At 49.7% G+C, this 18,242-nt stretch overlaps 1 protein-coding gene across 1 annotated transcript in view; it reads left to right on the top strand.

Annotated features, from left to right (window-relative positions):
• The window catches only part of LOC127197747 (inositol 1,4,5-trisphosphate receptor type 2), a 134,295-nt gene that overhangs the window by 102,057 nt on the left and 13,996 nt on the right, over nucleotides 1-18,242 (top strand). The window contains exons 11-15 of the mRNA XM_051155693.1: nucleotides 2,343-2,494; nucleotides 7,653-7,752; nucleotides 8,173-8,333; nucleotides 14,253-14,394; nucleotides 17,714-17,875. Coding sequence (XP_051011650.1) covers nucleotides 2,343-2,494; nucleotides 7,653-7,752; nucleotides 8,173-8,333; nucleotides 14,253-14,394; nucleotides 17,714-17,875 — 717 coding nt within the window. The remainder of the gene's footprint in view (nucleotides 1-2,342; nucleotides 2,495-7,652; nucleotides 7,753-8,172; nucleotides 8,334-14,252; nucleotides 14,395-17,713; nucleotides 17,876-18,242) is intronic.

Raw genomic sequence — 18,242 nt, 5'->3', positions numbered from 1 at the left:
TAGTCTCTCAGGGCGCCGGGAGGCGAGGAACAGAGACTCTTTGTGTGTCTTGTGCCTACGTGCAGCGTCAGGCCGGCTTCGGAGCTGATGAAGGAGACAGGCGTGGAAGGCCAGGCCTCCGCCTTGCCTTTTGCTAGCCCGTGGGCTCACGTGTGGAGTCTGCTTAGAGAAACAGCGTCTAGGTGCCTGGTTCACTCACAACTTATTATTCATATTTAATTACTTGAAAATTCCAAGGGCCAGCTTCATGTTTACTTTCACACTATTTATAAAAACAGAATTTGCTAAATAAATTAGCCAGAGCGTGGGAGGGTCGAAGCAGGAAGCTTCCAATAAGGCTCTGGTAGAAGACACATTGGCATGTCGGCTCCTCCTCCATGCACACACTTGTGAAATTATTTACGTGCTAGAATTTTATAAGCATTGAAAGTGTCTTTCAAGGACCGGCGGGGAAGGATAGCACAGTCTGTGTGTTCTGTGTAGTCACAGTAAAGCCCCAAGTCTTGAATACTATGAATAAGTTGCAGTAGCTAGTTTTAACTAACCCTAATTAGTGAGTTCTTTTAAATACGTATTTTGAAAAGAGTCATGGCAGTGTAAGTGTCAAAAATCCAGAGAGGCTCCTGGCCACTTTGGCTGGGCCCCAGAGGCAGCCACTGCCAAGGAGAGCGGTATAGGGGGCCGTCTCTATGAATCCTGTAAGTCTAGAAACCCATCTGATTGGCATGTGGAAAGTGGGGTGAAGAGAGGGTTGTGTACACATAGAGGCCTGACGCACAGGACACGCTGCCGACTTCCTGGCTAACTAGATCTAGATAGCTGCATCAGGTAGCACAGTTCACCCAAAGTGTAGGTGCATCAAAAGCTCGGCCGTAGTAAAGGAAGGGCAGCTCTGTCAGGAGAGCACATGGTGGCGGCGTGCTTCTCGGCTGCAGCATTTCCCCAAGAATCTTTGCATCTTCCTTTGCCGCCTCTGCTAGTCACCGTTGGAACCTTCTTCTCCGTCTGCGGAGGTTACAAAATAATCTTGCTCTAACGTGGTTCGGTATAGCTGCACAGACCTTCTGTCCCTGAGCGCAGCTGTATTTTGATTATAGCTTCTCTTGTCTCCAATAAGCCACTTATGTCCTGCTGTCCTTTGAGCGTGTCGCCTGCGTTCTGTGTGCTGGAGACCTGATCCTTTGTTTTTGAGAAGGAACTCCAGCTGGGAGTGGCTGCTCATGCTCACCCCGCCCCCCGAGACAGGGTTTCTCTGTGTAGCCTTGGCTGTCCTGGACTCACTTTGTAGACCAGGCTGGCCTCGAACTCACAGCGACCCAGCAGCCTCTGCCTCCCGAGTGCTGGGATTGAAGGCGTGCGCTACCACGCCTGGCTGCGGCTCATGTTCTTGACTCCCGCATTCCGCATGCTGAAGCTGGAGGCCTGCTGTGAGTCTGAGGCTAGCCTGGGCTAGCCTGGGCTAGCCTGGGCTACTGGAAGCTCACATCTTGGAGCCTCCAGAGAAGGCTCACATCTTGGAGCCTCTAGAGAAGGCTGCCACTCTGCCTCTCAGTGTAGTAACTTACCCTGGAAGTTCGTCTTGTGGGCCAATGAAATACAGCCTTTAACTCCCTTCCTCCTTCCTTCCTTCCTTCCTTCCTTCCTTCCTTCCTTCCTTCCTTCGTGTTGCTGTCTGTCTGTCTGTCTACATGGACAGCTTTTTGACTTCAGCCAGCCCAGGGAGCAGGTCTCTTCGTGAAGTGAGGGCTGCATTTGTGCACTCAAACGTGACCCTGCATCGTTCACACACCATCATGCCCACAGGAAAAATCCCTGGGCCACGTCTTTTCATGATAATTTGCATTCCACCCACAGGGCACAGGGGTTCCGTCTCTCTGCTCTGCCCCTTTGGCCACTTTTCTCTGGTCTTTAGTCATGTTGTCCCCAGCAGGCGGGAGGCTGTCTTCTGTGGTTTTGATTTACGCCGCCCCCCGCCCCCCCTAACTAGTGGAGTTGAGCATCTTTGCATTTGTGTGTCCTCTTGAGCCTATGGAATTCAGAGGATTTGGATCACTGTTTGACTTAAATGTGGAAGGTCAAGTCACTATGTTGTAAGTAGGTATAAAGCCACCAGAGAAGGGGCCATAACTGTTGCGCCTTAAGGACACGCTCAGACTAGACCGCCCCTCCCGGGAACATGGGATGTGTGACCGCCTCTAATCACTACGAAGGCTGTGAGCCCTGGTCTCCTCTGTGATGCACAGTGGAGGAACGGTGCACAAGCTCACACCTTGTGTCCTGACCAGCTGGGACAGTCACTGCTAAACTGAAGACGCTGAATAACCTTGGACTCTCTTCAACAGAGAGACGGGGAACTTCCGGCGTCCAGGAAGAAGCGCCAGGCAGGGGAGAGGATCATGTATACCCTGGTCTCAGTTCCGCACGGAAATGACATCGCATCCCTTTTTGAACTTGATGCCACAACTCTGCAGAGAGCTGACTGCCTGGTTCCAAGGTAAAATGAATAAGAAATAAATAAATGGAATAAAAAGAAATAAATAATTAAAAAGAGTTAGGATGAACAGATGTTTCTTTGAGTAGTTTTTGCAATAGGTAGGGAATAAAAAGTGTGATGGTAATATGATTTTTACAGTAGAGGAGAGCGTGCGTGAAGAAAACGCATGCAAAGCACTGCGCTTCCTCAGGTGAACACATTAATATAGTTTATCTTATTCATATAGAGAATTAAAGTGTACAGGACCAAAGAAGCTTTGAAATTTTTATTAGAATAATTTATTCTTGGTACTTGTGTGGTCTTTGCTTACAACAATGAAGATAATCTAATAGCACTTTTAGTCTAAATTTTAATTTTTACTTCTGTGTCAGATTCCCGCCTAGCTCATCCACTTGTTCATTTTGTTAGTGATTTGGCTAAGAAGCATCTGTTGCCTGTCGGTTACCAGGCAGGCTTTCCCTGGGCATCAAGACAGGAATGGGGTCAGCAGACAAATACATGCGTGAGCTGAGGTTGCTCCGAGCTTGTGGGTCACAGCCGCAGGCCTGGCTACCTGTGGTTTTTAAGGCAGTTCAAAGAGCCAAATTAACAGAGGGAAGGAGAAGATGTGCTCAGTGTAGTCACACTGGGCGCAGACATGAAGAGATCCGAGAGCTCCCCTCTCCCCCGCCCCCGCAAGTCTGTCTTTGGGGTCCTGAAGTGAGACTAAATTTTATTTAGAGACCAAGGCTATGCTCAGCTGAGCTGTCCTGGCTGAGGCGTGGCCACGCCCACCTGCCCAGCAGCCTTGTCTGGGCCTCGTTCAGTGGCAAGAAGGGTGTGACTCCCTTTGCAGAAGAAGAGCCCCCTCTGCTGGTGTCTTTCCTCCTCCAAGCAGGGCTTCTGGGAAAATTCCCATTTCCCTGGCGTCCTTGCTTCACACTGAAGTGGCTCTTTAGTCTCTTCGGGCCTCCCACCAGGCCTGAGAAGAGGTAACAAAGCCCTTTAAAGAAAAATCTCTGGAGGTGTGCTTAGGCCAGAGGGTGCAGAAATGGGCTCTCTGAGGAAGGACTGACGGAACCTGGTAGTGTCCGTCTGGGAGGGGCTTTCTAGGTAGCAGAAACAGGAGGCAGAACCACCTTGAAATAACCGAGGTGGCTTATGTCTCGTAAGGATGCCAGTGTAGTGGGACCTAGGTGCGAGGGACGGGATAGAACACCAGTCAGTAGGATTCCCTGAAGCGAGGTTACTGGGTCCCTTAGATCGACTGTGAATATTTTAGTTAAACTTTATTTTTTTTCATTTTCTAGGCACATTGAGACTTGCCCACATTGTTAGGCCAAGTGGAGTGGTTCTAATTTGGATGTGATGGGACAGGTTGGGCTCGGCAGAGGGTGGTGGTTGGCTGGGAGGACTAACACAAAAGTGCAGACACACCCCTCCAGTGTCGCTCAGGTTCCATGGTTGTCTTATTTATGAGGGGAGCTGCTGACCGGTGACCTGGTGTGAGACCATGGCTTCCTCCTTGCTCACCAGGCGCAGCCTGCAAAGGGAGGCCCCTGCTGCTTTGGCCAAGTGTCTGCCTTCTTGTATGGGAATCTTGATCGTTAGCGTGACTTAAGTCATCTTAGATCCAAGTCAGCAAAAATGGGGTCTACCTTGAATTCAGTGTAGGAGAATTTGTTTAGGGATACGGTGAGGAGAGCTCACGGGCAGGGCACAGGAATGCGTGGTTACTAAGTCTCGCTCTGCACCGAGGTGTTAGCTCCTGCTGGGCAGAGTGGTTGGAGTTCTTTTCTGTGTTGAGGAGGATTTTGTTCACACGGATTCAGTTGTCACTGGAAGCGCGGTGGCTAACAACAAACTCAAACACTAACCACACGCACATCCTCATCTGAAATGCTAGCGTACTTTCTATGTGTCTGCCACACCTCATGTCAAGTTCTTCATAACTTTTATCGGCCTTCATCCTGGGTAAGTCTCACAGGTCAGAGGTCAGAGGTCAGAGGTCAGAGGTCAGAGCAGGCCTTCTCAGTCTGGCCGAGAAAGACGTGAGCAGCCAGTCCTGGCCCTTCAGAGAACAACGAGGTGAGATGTGTGCCACGTCTTTGAAAAGCGTTCCCCGGGGACTTTCAATGTGGCATGTAGTGAACAGATGCGTCCAGTCACAGGGCGTGGACAGCAGACCGAAAGAACGATTCCACTCCAACCCAGTGAGTGAAGCAGTGAGCTAGAGGCACGCTGAGGGGTTTCTTACCGGACTCCCCAGTTGGATGACTCCGAAACAGCCGTGTCACTAAGAAATCTGACTCCAGGATGGATGACAACCTCCCCGTTGCTGTGCAGATAGCAACCTTTTGCCTACTGTTCCAGAACTTCCTGAGACTGTAGGTAGTTGGGAAATGCAGGAAGAAGTGGCGGACTGTCAGCTGAGGTGTAACTCCCCTTCTATGCCCCATGAGGGAACATCAACAGGCCCAGTCACACCTGATCTGACTGAGGTGGTAAAGGCCCTTATGCTCGGAGGACAGAGTTCCACAGCGATGCTATAGCCTAGTGAGATGCTGGCCCAGGTTATGCTGACTCAGCCATGGGCACCTGGTGTGGATACAGTTTGTGGTCTGTTGGTCTGCAGTGGCGCTGAGAGAATGCCTTTCAAGCAAACCCCACACTAGGCTTTCTGCACCAGGGCCTTAGAGCAGGGCTCCCACTCATGTCCAACAGGGCTCGTGGCTATCCGTCCCTACCGCCCACTCTGGCCACTGGCCTAACTGTGTGTGTTGCAACCTGGGCTTTGGGATTGTGGGGGCTCCCCAGATAACAGACAGCAGGGAGTGGGAGCCAGTGACTTAGGATAAGCTAATGCTGTCTTGTGCTCATGAGGTGCATGGATCCTGAAGTCTGCTCTGAACTGTCATTGCGCAGCAGGGCCCTTGAACTGTACACAGCCAGACCCCGTCACAGCCTGACTGCCAGCACATCTCTGTGACATGGCCCCGGAGCCGTTTGGTTTTTACAGACCGTGCTACCTTCTGGGTGATCATTTCTTCAGTTCGCAGCCCAGCAGTGATGCACCAGGTCTGCCTGCATCCGGGCTGAGAGCCTCCCTCCTCTGAAGTTCTAGTCTGAAATGGCCCAAGAAGTGGCAGTTTTGAGAACCAATGTGATGCCACACGTGGAAAAATCCTGCACCTGGCTTTGTGTGATGAATTGCAGTTAAAAATATATATGTACTTCAGATATGGTATAAAAATTCCTTTTGGCCTAGATGGCTAAGGCACGTGAATGTCATGTCTAGACTTGGGTCTCATACCCAGATAGCTCAGTAAACACTCACTTCTTTCTTCAAAATGCTTGTGGGGTTCTTTAAATGATACGTGGCTGCCATGAGCTCACATGTTTGAATGCTCGGTCCCCAGTCAGTAGGACTGTTGGGTGAGATTAGGAGTTGTGGCCTTGTTGCAGATGGTATGTCACTCGGGGTTGGCTTTGAGGTTGCAAATCACCATTACCGTCCCCCTACGCAGAGGACTCTGGGTGCTAGGGAAGAGGCATTTTTGGTTATTTGGACATTTTAGCTATCTGAAACACAGTGTGTTTTACCTGCTTTTATGACTGAGCAAGAGCCCCGATGATGACTGACTTTCCCTGAGGCATTTGGTGTCATGCCCTGTGTTTGGTCCTAAATGCTATATTTCAATGTCTTAGCTTCAGGTTGAACACTAAGCACTAGGCCCTTTCTTCACTGTGCACTCTGGTTGACGAAATACTGGGAATAAAAGAAGAGGCAGAGAGAACACTGGGTAGTGAGGTGAAGGTCTAGGTGCCCTGTTTAGGCTCCTTTGCCATGGCGTCCACACGGGTAATCGTTACTCTGGACTCAAGAAATGGCCAAATGTGGAACTGTTGCTCTACAGGGTGTGAGCTCTGTATGAGCCCTGGTTGAAATGCACCTGCAGTCAGCACGCAGGTGTGTGTGTGCGTGTGTGTGTGTGTGTGTGTGTGCTTGGAGGCACACACTTATGTAGTACACACTGTTGATTCCTCACACGCAGTTAGTGGTAAACAGACTGTAATTCATACTCAAAGACACTCATCTACCATAGTATTTTCTTTAATCTTTTGGGGGAGGGCTAGAGAAGACCAGTGGTTATTTTATATGACTCGACGCATAGCGCTTTTCTAGAGGATCTGAGTTGGCTTCCGGCAATCACACAGGGTGGCTCACAAGCCCCTTTAATTTCAGCTCTGGGGATCTGATGCCCCCTTCTGGCCTCCATAAGAACTGCACTCATGGGTGTACACACACTGGTGCCTTCAGGATGGTGTCTCTTTGTTCTTACTCATTTCCCTCCGCCACCCTCTTCCCTGTGGCCCTGACAGCGCTTTCTTCTCTAGTCATGTCTCAGTTTCCTAACTTAGGAACTGGGTCAGTGTTTCTGCATTAGATGCTGAGACTACCAACAAAACCCAAGACACGGGGATGCGTCACTAAGCAGGGCACAAAAGGATGCAGAGGTAGAGGTCCAAGCAGCTCCCTGCTCAGCGTCGTCTTGGGACTGTGCCTGTCGGGTACTCAGAATGGTTTGGCTACTTAGCTGCTCTGGGTACACCCTCAGTGGCCGCAGCAGCTCTGTGACTTAGGGCCACAAGCACATTTTAGTCAGCAGCTGTCTGGGGTCAGGATAAACTAATCTGTGCTGACCGCACCCCACAGTGTCTAAGTGTGATCCTGTGAGGTCTTACAATTTGCGTTTTTTGACAAGGCTCCTGGTGACGCTGATGGCCCAGGAACCACTGGCATGGGAGGTGAAGCTGTGTGCTCCAAAGCAGCCTGAGCCAAGGAACTATTTCCTATTTCAGATGGATCCTGAGCCACTTAGTAGTCTAAGACACTTCACGTCCGTATCACCTGTGGATGGATCTGTTGAATATGTCAATATGTGAAGGGTGCTAATTAACAATTATTATTGGTGTGTGTGTGTGTGTGTGTGTGTGTGTGTGTGTGTGTGTGTGTGTGTGTGTAGGTCAGAGAAAAATCCTGTAGAGTTGATCTTTGCCTTTTGTCTTCATGTGAATTCCAGAAATTGAACCTGGGGCCTTATCACGGGGTAGCAAGCACCTTCGCCCCCTCAGCCACCTCGCCAGGCTGCCATGTTTTTATGTCACTTGCCTTTAGGAACTCGTACGTGCGGTTGAGGCATTTATGCACCAACACTTGGGTAACGAGTACCAGCATCCCCATAGACACGGAGGAGGAGAGGCCCGTCATGTTGAAAGTAAGTGTGTCTGCGCGTTCATAGGACAAGTTCATCTTTTCAGGTATTACAACTGTTCGCTGTCGATTTCGTGTGAGTGCACGCCTGCCGGCCAGTTCCTTGGGTCTCTGACCTGGGTGGCTGCAGCAGGGCAGCTGGGTCAGGAGAGGGATGCAGGTATCAAAAAGACACCATGAGTCGATGCCTGGGGCGTCTTCTCTACTTGGAAGTATTTGAGGCAGAGGGAGGGTGTGTGGAGAGGTACTCTTCCAGTGCAGGACACGCCATGGAAGGCCAGCTTGTTCCCTGAAGGTGTTCCTTGTGGATACTGCAGTCAGGAATTAGCATTTCTCCGTCCCGTCCATCCCTGCCCTGTGTGTCTTAGTTCTGAGGGGTGTGGTCTGCAGAGGCCGTGCAGTCTAATGGAAACACACATTGCAGATTGGGACCTGCCAGACGAAGGAAGACAAGGAAGCCTTTGCCATCGTGTGCGTCCCGCTGTCTGAGGTCCGAGACTTAGACTTCGCCAACGACGCCAACAAAGTGCTGGCGACCACGGTCAAGAAGCTGGAGAACGGCAGCATCACTCAGAACGAGAGGAGGTGAGTGGCTGTCAGATGCGACTCAGCCAGGAAGACTCAGCTATTGACCTGGGTTTGGGGGCACATACACACACACACACACACGCTCTCACAGAAATACGCTTACACACATACACAGTCTATTAGTTCTTAACAGTAGGCCAGATGACTAACAGAACATTTAGAACACTCTCCATAGCGGCAACCACACATCTGCATTTGGCTCAGCAGTGTAGAATGCTTGCCAGCACCGACACCCGCTGGCTCACAACCTCCTGAATCTCTAGGTCCAGGAGACCTGACGCCCCCCTCTGGCCTGCATAGGTACTGCACTCATGTGCATATGCACATGCACATATACAGATACACACATGTACACATAAATAAAAATAAAAACCCTTAAAATGTCTGACGGGATACTTACCTTTTCCATTTTATCTTGGCTTGAAAACAGATGGTTTCAATTCTTTGCGGATCTCGGTTTGAGCGTGTAGCGCTTTCACACGACCATGCTTGGCATTGGATTTGGATGTTGAGTTTTGTGTTTTCTGGTCATTTTTATTCATATCACATTTCTAATCTCTGGTACCTCAGACTGATCAAACATGCGATATCAGAAACAAAGTGTGCTCTCTGCCTGTGTCACTCACTCAGAGAAACTGGGCTCTTGGTTCTTAAGTAATTTATTTGTTTTTGAATATGTGAGAAAAAGAAGGCTGTGGGTAGCTAGGAGTCATTATGTCTCCACTTTGTGTCAGCTACAGCAACTCTAAAAATCGCATTCTTCACACACATAGCCCTTCAGTAGCTCTTCCCACATTGCCTAGAGGAAATTGAGGTTAAACTCCACCTGAGTAAAATTGCATAAATAGCGGGTGGGGAATCCAGCCACGTGACTGGCAGTGGGTGCCGCCCAGGCCCTCAGGGCACAGGCACCTTCTTCCCCTCTCTGTGTTCTGCTGCAGACTTAGCGTCTGAGCAGTAAGGAGCTGTTTTCTGAGTCTCTGGCCGTGCACACTAGAGCTCACACTAGAGCTCACACTAGAGCTCACACCCACAGCTGCTGAGATGGTGAGCCTCTTGCCAAGCAGCCCAGCCAGGACGGCCGAGTCAGAGAAACAGACCCTGTGCCTCACTGGAGTCCTTGCTAAGTTGGACATTCTTGTCCGTCTGTCCAAAAGAAGCCCAGAACACAAGGACAAAAATGTCTAGCCTGGTTTAACACAACCCCAACTGAAGGCCATCCATGTTTGTCATAGTGGAAGAGTGATAAAATGCTCACACAGTGGAGTACCATACAGCCAGGAACATGAGTGAGCTATCCATGTGTGATGGTGTGGGTGAACCTGACAAGCTTTGGATTGTGCGGGGAGGAAACAGGATGGGTGTACGTACCACAGCACTCTGTGAAGGTGTTGTCACTATAGAGGCCTTGGACTTTAGGCGTACACCACACAGTGCACCTCTCAGGCAGTATTGTCAGTATGCCGGCAGTCCAATGGGACTGCTTTTCCTGGTGGGAACCTGCGTTTGACAACTGTCCTTATACCTACCCTGTGGTGGCCAATGAACAGAGGCCAGACACAGAAACTGGCCGCTGTTACGGCGACGGATGATTGAAGGCCAGAGCCATCTCACAGCAGAAATGGACCTCACTGTGCAGATGGGGATTGTTGCTCTTGTGTGACTCCTCTGCGTGAAGCCATGTCTGTCTTCTGTCTGTCTCACACATCACAGGAAGTTACCACACTGCTCAGAGACGTGCCCTCGGTAAGGGGAAGTGTCAGTTGCGTGAATTATCCCGTCCAGAGTGTCAGCCTCTCTGGGTTCCTCCCTCCACAGGCCATTTCTCCCCAGTTCCCAGTGGAGGGAACCCAGCCCCTCCAGATCAGCCTCAGGAGCACTGTGGCCCAGAGGACAGCGAGGCTATCACGCATGAGGACGGGGAGGTTGCGTTGGCTGATGCCACCCCTCATCGTGATGCAGGCCACACTGCGTGTCAGCAGCGAATGGGCTCTGAGACCCTCACCTTTAGAATTCTGAGAATAACTGACAACCAGGACTTTGACCCTGTGGAGATGGAAGTTCTTATTAGATATTTCTTTTTATTCAAAACCAAAGTCAAGGGGAGGGCATGGACGCTGCAGGCCTGCCTCCGAACGCCTGTGCTGTTGGATCGCTTTCCTCTCTCTGTCCTGTGCTCTCCTTTAGTCACCCCAGGAAGGGACTCTGTGGACGTAGCTCCTGTGTCAGGCTTGATCATCCTCGGCCTTAGATGTTTTCCTTTGAATTTTCTGGTTGCCTGCTACAGGACTGCACCAAGAAAACAGAGGATTGGGAGTGTGTCCTGGGGAGCGAGGAGGCGTGAGGTACTAACTGCTCTCTGCAGCCCGAGCAAGGACCACGCTTCTTACGGCCCCTGAGGGACTTGCTTTTGTCCACAGAGGGACCTCTGGTACAAGTGTTCACAGATGCAGCTGATTCTGTAAGACTGAGCTCTTGATGTGTGCCAGGTGCTGGCCATGCAGCGGTACTCCATGTTGCTGCCAAGGCAGAGGCCACTGTGACCCCCTTTTCATGCAGCTGGGGACTAGGCTCAGTCGGGAGTGCTTGTGCAGGCAGCCGAGGCCATGCTAGACTCGCTTCCAAACTCAGCGCCTTAAGGGGATGCCTAGCTGGGTGCATTGGCGCACACCTTTAATCCCAGCACTCGGGAGGCAGAGGCAGGCAAATCACTGTGAATTAGAGGCCAGCCTGGTCTACATAGTGAGTCCAGGACAGCAAGGACCATCACACAGAGAAACCCTATCTCAACAAAACCAACCAGCTAACCAAACAAACAAAAAACAAAACAAAACAAAACCCAAAACAAAGCAAGCAAACAAACAAAAAGCCCAACAACAAGAAAAAAGAAGACCACTGTGTCTTTATGCAATGAGCAGAGCTGAGTGGTGGGTCTTATAAACATGTCATATAAATTGCAATGCATCTCTCCTCCCTCCCTCCCTTCCTCTTTCCTCCCTCCCTCCCACCCTCTCTCCTCCCTCCCTCCCGCCCTCTCTCCTCCCTCCCTCCCTCCCTCTCTCCTCCCTCCCGCCCTCTCTCCTTCCTCCTTCCCTTCCTCTCTCCTCCCTCTCTTCCACCCTCTCTCCTCCCTCCCTCCCACCCTCTCTCCTTCCCTCCCACCCTCTCTCCTCCCTCCCTCCCGCCCTCTCTCCTCCCTCCCTCCCTCCCTCTCTCCTCCCTCCCTCCCTTCCTTTCCTTTTTTTGGCGACCAGGTCTCACATAGCCCAGGGAGTCCTCGAACTCCTTAACTTCTCATTCTCTTTTATAGTCTGCTTTAAAAATCTCTGTATGCTATTGTCTGTATACTTTTGATACTACTCGGGTGATCTTATACGTACTTTCGACTTCTCAAATTTCTGCGTGTTCTCTGCTCCCCCGTCTACGCTTCATTCACGTCTACCATTTTAAATTATGTTCGTGTGTGTGTGTGTGTGTGTGTGTGTGTGTGTATGTGTGTGTGGTAATTGTGTCCTCCATCTTGTGAGGAGTGACAACACACACTCATTTAGATGTCACTTAGGGGATGGCTTTGTTACTGGGTTTTATTAGCAATGAATCAGCCTTCTGACTTTTAGCATGATGGCTGTCTTTCGCAATGTCACTTTTCCGTGTGTTTTGGAATTTAATTATGCAGCCTTTTCTTAGGTGGAACGCTGCTGCTTTCCCCCTCTGCTCTCATTCAGTTTCTATCCGCTGTGGCGTGGCCTCTCCCCACCAGTCCACCGCGAGGTGTGATGCTGAGGGTGGGCACTCAGACCCTCTGGTGAGGTGAGCCATGTGATCGCTGTGACCACAGGCGGGGAGGGTCCGTCTCTGTGCTACCTGTCCCTTCAGCACCTGCCTGGCTGCAGCCCACACAGGGCCCTGAACCTCTGCAGGGGAGGGGGGCCCTTTTGGTGTCCTCACAGCCTGGGTTGGCCCCTCCCACATCCTTTCAGCATTGCTACATTATATGTACTCTTTGTGGCATTATTCCCACTTTGGCTTTTTGTTTTGTTTGTTTGTTTGTTTTTTTAAGATTTATTTATTTATTTTTGGTTTTCCGAGACAGGGTTTCTCTGTTCTAGCTCTGGCTTTTCTGGAACTCGCTCTGTAGACCAGGCTGGCCTCGAACTCACAGCGATCCTCCTGCCTCTGCCTCCCAAGTGCTGGGATTAAAGGTGTGCGCCACCACTCTCAGCTCTTTGTTCTTGACCCTTGTGGCCTTTTTAACTTTCAGGTGTGTGTCTTTTAAAATACATAATAAATGTTTGGCCTAACTTTGCCATATCTGACAGGAAGTCTGATGCAAAGCTTTTCTTAGGGGTGTATGAACAAACAGCTCCTCTCCTCTGACAGGGACGATCTCCAACCAGAACAATGGTTCCAGGCAACTCTCACTTGGAGAACTAATAACAGGACTATGGGTCAGGGGTGACCTAAGGCAGCTGCTTCCCTGAGGCCCCAGCAGGGTGATGACTCCTGCCTCTGCATTGGCTCCCCATGGCTCACTGCCTCCTCTCCCCAGCAACCCCCACAGCTCCTGCAGCATTGTGACACGTGAAGTTTTTTTTACTTGTGCAATCTCCTGTCCCTTCCTCACTCCAGGATGAAATGTTTCAATCTGGAGGAATTGCTTTAAATTAAGTCACACAGAAAATCCTTTAATAGAAGAAAATCAGTAAGATGGCAGGAGCTGGGGGCGTTAACAAGCCACTGTAGAGTTGAACTGAGTTTGAGTTCAGCTGACAACAACCAGCAGGTGTTTTTGTTGTTGTTTGTTTTGTTTTCTCTTGGCATATGAGTGGACACATGAGCAAGAAGCTGCGTGTCTTTGGCTCCCCGCCTCATCATCACCAGAGGCTCCACTGTGCATTAGGGCTCAGAGGTTAAGAGCATTGGCTGTTCTTTGAGAAGATTCAAGTTCAGTTCCCAGCACCCTCGTGGCAGCTCACAACCATGTGTAACTCCAACTCTAGAGGCTTGGATGCCCTCTTCTGGCCTCCTGGGGCTAAACACCCACATTGTGTGTGTGTGTGTGTGTGTAGTGTGAAAACCAACCCTGATAGGGAACTGATACCACACCAAAATAATGATTCCAGCCATATAGGCATATGTATTCACATATATGCATATATAATATATATTAAAAATAATGTTCTAGCCATCATGCCATTAACTGTTACCCATTTTATTTTATCTCTTAAAAAATTTATTTATTTATTATGCATACACTACTCTGCCTGCTTGTACCCCTGAAGGCTAGAAGAGGGTGTCAGATCTCATTATAGATAGTTGTGAGCCACCATGTGGTTGCTGGGAATTGAACTCAGGACCTATGGAAGAACAGTCAGTGCTCTTAACCTCTGAGCCATCTCTTCAGCCCCCTCGTTACCCATTTAAAGAATAGCCTAGAGTCATGACAAACTGAGCCATTTGTTTCTCATGTCCAAACACCTAGTTCCAGTTATGGAGTCAGCAGGAGGAAATATGTACGCTCAAGCCGATGTACGTGAGCAGAGAACCACTTAGCTTCAGCCCTGCTGACGTCACCTGGTATCAGGAGGATGGTTCGAACAGCAGTGTGTGGAGGACATGGAGTCACAGTCGTGTTGTCTTCCCAGCCCCCTGGCTTCTGACACTCACAGGATTGTATTTAATAACTGTTTGCAAATGTTTGATAGAGTTAGAACTGGAACGCAGGGAGGGGGGAACCGGACAGGAAATATTTTCACAGTTCAGGTATCAACTGCATTAGATGTTATACCTTGTTGATTAAATACGTTTTTTTCTTTTAAAGTTTAACTGTATTAGTGTTTTAGTTCTTAGAGTTAATTTTTAATAGTCCATAATTGTCACAATCTTTTTGTGTGTGTGTGTGTGTATGTGTGATAGATTTGTGACAAAGCTGTTGGAAGACCTCATCTTCTTTGTGGCTGACGTGACTAACAGTGGGCAGGACGTGCTGGATGTGGTCATTACCCGGCCAAACCGAGAGCGGCAGAAACTAATGAGAGAACAGAACATTCTGGCACAGGTGAGGTTCTTAACCAACTGAATTTGCACATCTTCTGTTTTGAGTTACAGAATCAGGGAAATCCTTGTATCAGTTACACCTTGCTGGGTAACAAAAGACACCTGGACGCTTGGTTCAGCTTCTGTGAGTTTTAAATGTGACAGTTGCTTCTGTGGGTGGTTCTTGCTCAGGGGGATTCTCAGAGGGATGGTTAAGGTGTTAGGTGGGGCTACTGTCATCTTGAGAGTGGACTGAGACTCCCTATGCTGGCTGCTGTGTTAGCTGTAGCTTGACTGCTCTGGAGTGATGGGATTATCTTGCTTAGGGTACTTGACATCTGTCCCCCAGGTGCAGATCCCAGACTGTAAAATAGAGAAAGATCTGAGTACTGCATCATTATCACAGATGCCACATCACTGGCTAAAAGCAATTTCATAGTCACTGTCGGAGAGAATTCCATAGGACATGCATGGCGAGAGTTAGGAACCATTTAAGGCCAGCTCAGAGGCACCCACCACAGATCCTGGTATGGTCAGAGCATCTCCAGAAACTGCCTTGGGAAAACTTCTGACTAGCCTTTCCAGGTGACCTTAGGACCACCCCACCTGCTTCTGTCTGCTCTAGGAAGGCAGTCTATCTAGTCCAGAACTCTCAAATGCACAGCATATCAGAAAGTTAATTTCTTCCTAGTAACCTGCATACAGACTTCCTGCAGTTACACGCTCTTTTAATTGTTTTATTTGCTACTTAAAATAATTAGCTTTTGTATGAACCACATAGGGACTCAAGGAAGAGCCCTAAAAACATAAAAAAAAAAAAAAAATGGGCTGGAGAGATGGGTCAGTGGTTAAGAGCACTGTCTGCTCTTCTAGAGGTCCTGAGTTCAATTCCTAGCAACCACATGGTGGCTTACAGCTGTCTATAATGGGGTTTGATGCCCTCTTCTGGTATGCAAGGGTACACACAGATAGAGCACTTATATACATTAAATAAATATAAAAATAAAGAAATCTTTAAAAAAGCATGACACTAATATAATATTAATTAACCTAAAGGCAGAGTTGGGAAAGGAAAACTGAAGATATCATACCAACTGTTGGCTGTAGAATATGCCCGAGAAGACTATGTTTCAGAAATAAACTAAAGGTTACAGGTCTAAGGGACAAAGTCTTTCTGCCACCAGTAAGTTCCTTTTAGAAAGCATTTGATCTCGGGCTTTTAGGGCCTTGAGTAAATTATGAGACATCCAGCCTTTTATTTCATAATATAGATACAAAATGATTCAAGCTCTAGTGATCATAAGATTCTTGTTTTCAAAAATAATTTCATTTTTTCAGAACTCCATGCATAAATATTGGCTGCATTTATCTTACTTCTGCCCCCCGTCTCCCTTCCAACATCTCTCGCCTCCACATTCGCAATTTACCCCTAATTATTTTATATGTATATACAACCTATAGGTCCATTTAGCACTGCTCACTGGAGTCCAGTGCTGACCGCTTGGCGTTGGGCAGGCTGTGTGGGACGTAGTCCCTGGAGTGGGCACGGGCCCCTCTAGCTCTTCATCTAAGGCTGGGGTCACGTGGAATTTCCCTCATCCAAGCTTGCGTGTCGACTGGCCCTGCCTTACACGGGTCTCGTTCAGGTCACCATGTTGTTCAGAGTTCACACGTACAGGTTCCCTGTCACGCATACAAGACGCCATCACAGGGCACATGGTCTTCTGGCTCTTACAGTCTCCCCCCTCCTCTTCCGTGACTCTGAGCCTTAGATGTCGGAGCTGTCTCCCCCCTCCTCTTCCGTGACTCTGAGCCTTAGATGTCGGAGCTGTCGAGCTGTATGTGTGCAGATATATTAGTTAGACTTGGGCACCCCAGGGCCACTTAGTCTCTGTATTTTGACCGATTCTTGATTCTGTGTAGGCCCCCACAGCGGCAGAAAGAAACTTAAAAACATTAAGCTCTCAAAGAAACATACTGTCATATTTCATGAACTCCAGGGGACACTTCCTTTCCATTTTGAATTCTTGTTTTGAGGCCCATGGCTGTGATCTTGCGTTCCTTCACAGAGGACTTTCTCAGCCTCCTTTCCTGAAGGCCTCCTGCAGTCTCACTTCAAGGAAGAGCTGCCTGCAGTACTGCTCTTTCAATGCTCCCTGACCTAGCGAGAATGTGGCTCCCTGGGAGTGGAGATGGGGGGGTCCCCCTGGGAGTGGAGATGAGGGGTCCCTCTGGGAGTGGAGGTGGTGGGGGTCCCCTGGGAGTGGAGGTGGTGGGGGCGCCCCCTGGGAGTGGAGATGGGGGTCCCCCTGGGAGTGGAGGTGGTGGGGGTCCCCTGGGAGTGGAGGTGGTGGGGGTGCCCCCTGGGAGTGGAGATGGGGGTCCCCCAGGAGTGGAGGTGGTGGGGGTCCCCTGGGAGTGGAGGTGGTGGGGGTCCCTCTGAGAGTGGAGGTGATGGGGTCCCCCTGGGAGTGGAGGTGGTGGGGGTCCCCCTGGGAGTGGAGGTGGTGGGGGTGCCCCCTGGGAGTGGAGGTGGTGGGGGTGCCCTGGGAGTGGAGGTGGTGGGGGTCCCCCTGGGAGTGGAGGTAGTGGGGGTCCCTCTGAGAGTAGAGGTGCTAGAGGTCCCCCGGGAGTGGAGGTGGTGGGGGTCCCCCTGGGAGTGGAGGTGGTGGTGGTGCCCTGGGAGTGGAGGTGGCGGGGGTCCCTTGGGAGTGGAGGTGGGGGGTGCCCCTGGGAGTGGAGGTTCGGGGTCCCCCTGATCACTCCTGTGGCTCCTTGTTGAAGCCTTCATTCCTGTGGCCATTTATCTGCACAGTGTGAACAGTGAAGGGTCTCTCTGAGAAAGAGTTTCATGTACTTAGAATCACTGTGATTGGTGAATATGTATTTTTCCTAGAACAAGGTAATTAAAGCCATAACCTGAGGTAAATTTCAGGTAAAAAGTATACATGTCCTTTATATTATTGTAATTTGAGAAAGTTACAGAAAATTAACAGACTAATAAAAGCATTTAGTAAATATATTTTAATTCATCTGAATATGTCCATGTAACTTGATACAAACAGATATTTACCGTCTAAATAAAATATAATTTCTAAATAAAATACATGCTGTTGATGTAGCGGATTTGTTGTTGACTTTGGGCACTCTTGTAAGCCGTGGGTTTTTCGTTCATCGGTGTTTATCATCCAGGACTCACAACCACTAAGTACCTCCCCCCTTTGCATAATTCCACTCTCACGTTTCTACAGTGTTTTAAAGTCCCTGTTGTTAAAAATGAAATAGGGTGCAAAGCATGCACATGTGTCCATCTAATCAGGAGGATCCTTTGATTCCTCCAGGTGTTTGGGATCCTTAAAGCCCCTTTCAAGGAGAAGGCGGGAGAAGGCTCCATGCTGAGGCTGGAGGACCTGGGCGACCAGCGCTACGCCCCCTACAAGTACGTGCTGCGACTCTGCTACCGCGTGCTGCGACATTCGCAGCAGGACTACAGGAAGAACCAGGTGAGTCCGTGGGTCCGGAGCCTCTGGCTTCGCTTGCTGTTTAAAGTGTAGACCGGAGGAGGTGGAAAATGGACTAGCTTTATGTGGGCAGCTCGGAGCATCTGTAAGGACTGTGGCGCTAAACAGGTGTTGATTCTTAGGGGGTAAGCGTGAAGGTGGGCATGCTGAGCACCTGTGCTTGGTCCCAGCGCCTGCTGAGCAGGGTACCCTGACCTGTTCTTAGCATGAGGAGCTTGGGAGGTGCAGGCCTGCTGTGTGTGCTCCTAAGATGTCATCTACTGGTAAAGACCCAATGGAGGCACCTGAAACAGGAGGAAGGGACTGAGGGGAGGGAGAGTGGGGGCAGAGGACCGCGATGCTCAGGGGC

The sequence above is a fragment of the Acomys russatus genome, chromosome 13 (assembly GCF_903995435.1).
Source record: "Acomys russatus chromosome 13, mAcoRus1.1, whole genome shotgun sequence".
NCBI lineage: Eukaryota > Metazoa > Chordata > Mammalia > Rodentia > Muridae > Acomys > Acomys russatus.
This window is presented reverse-complemented; position numbering and strand designations above follow the sequence as displayed.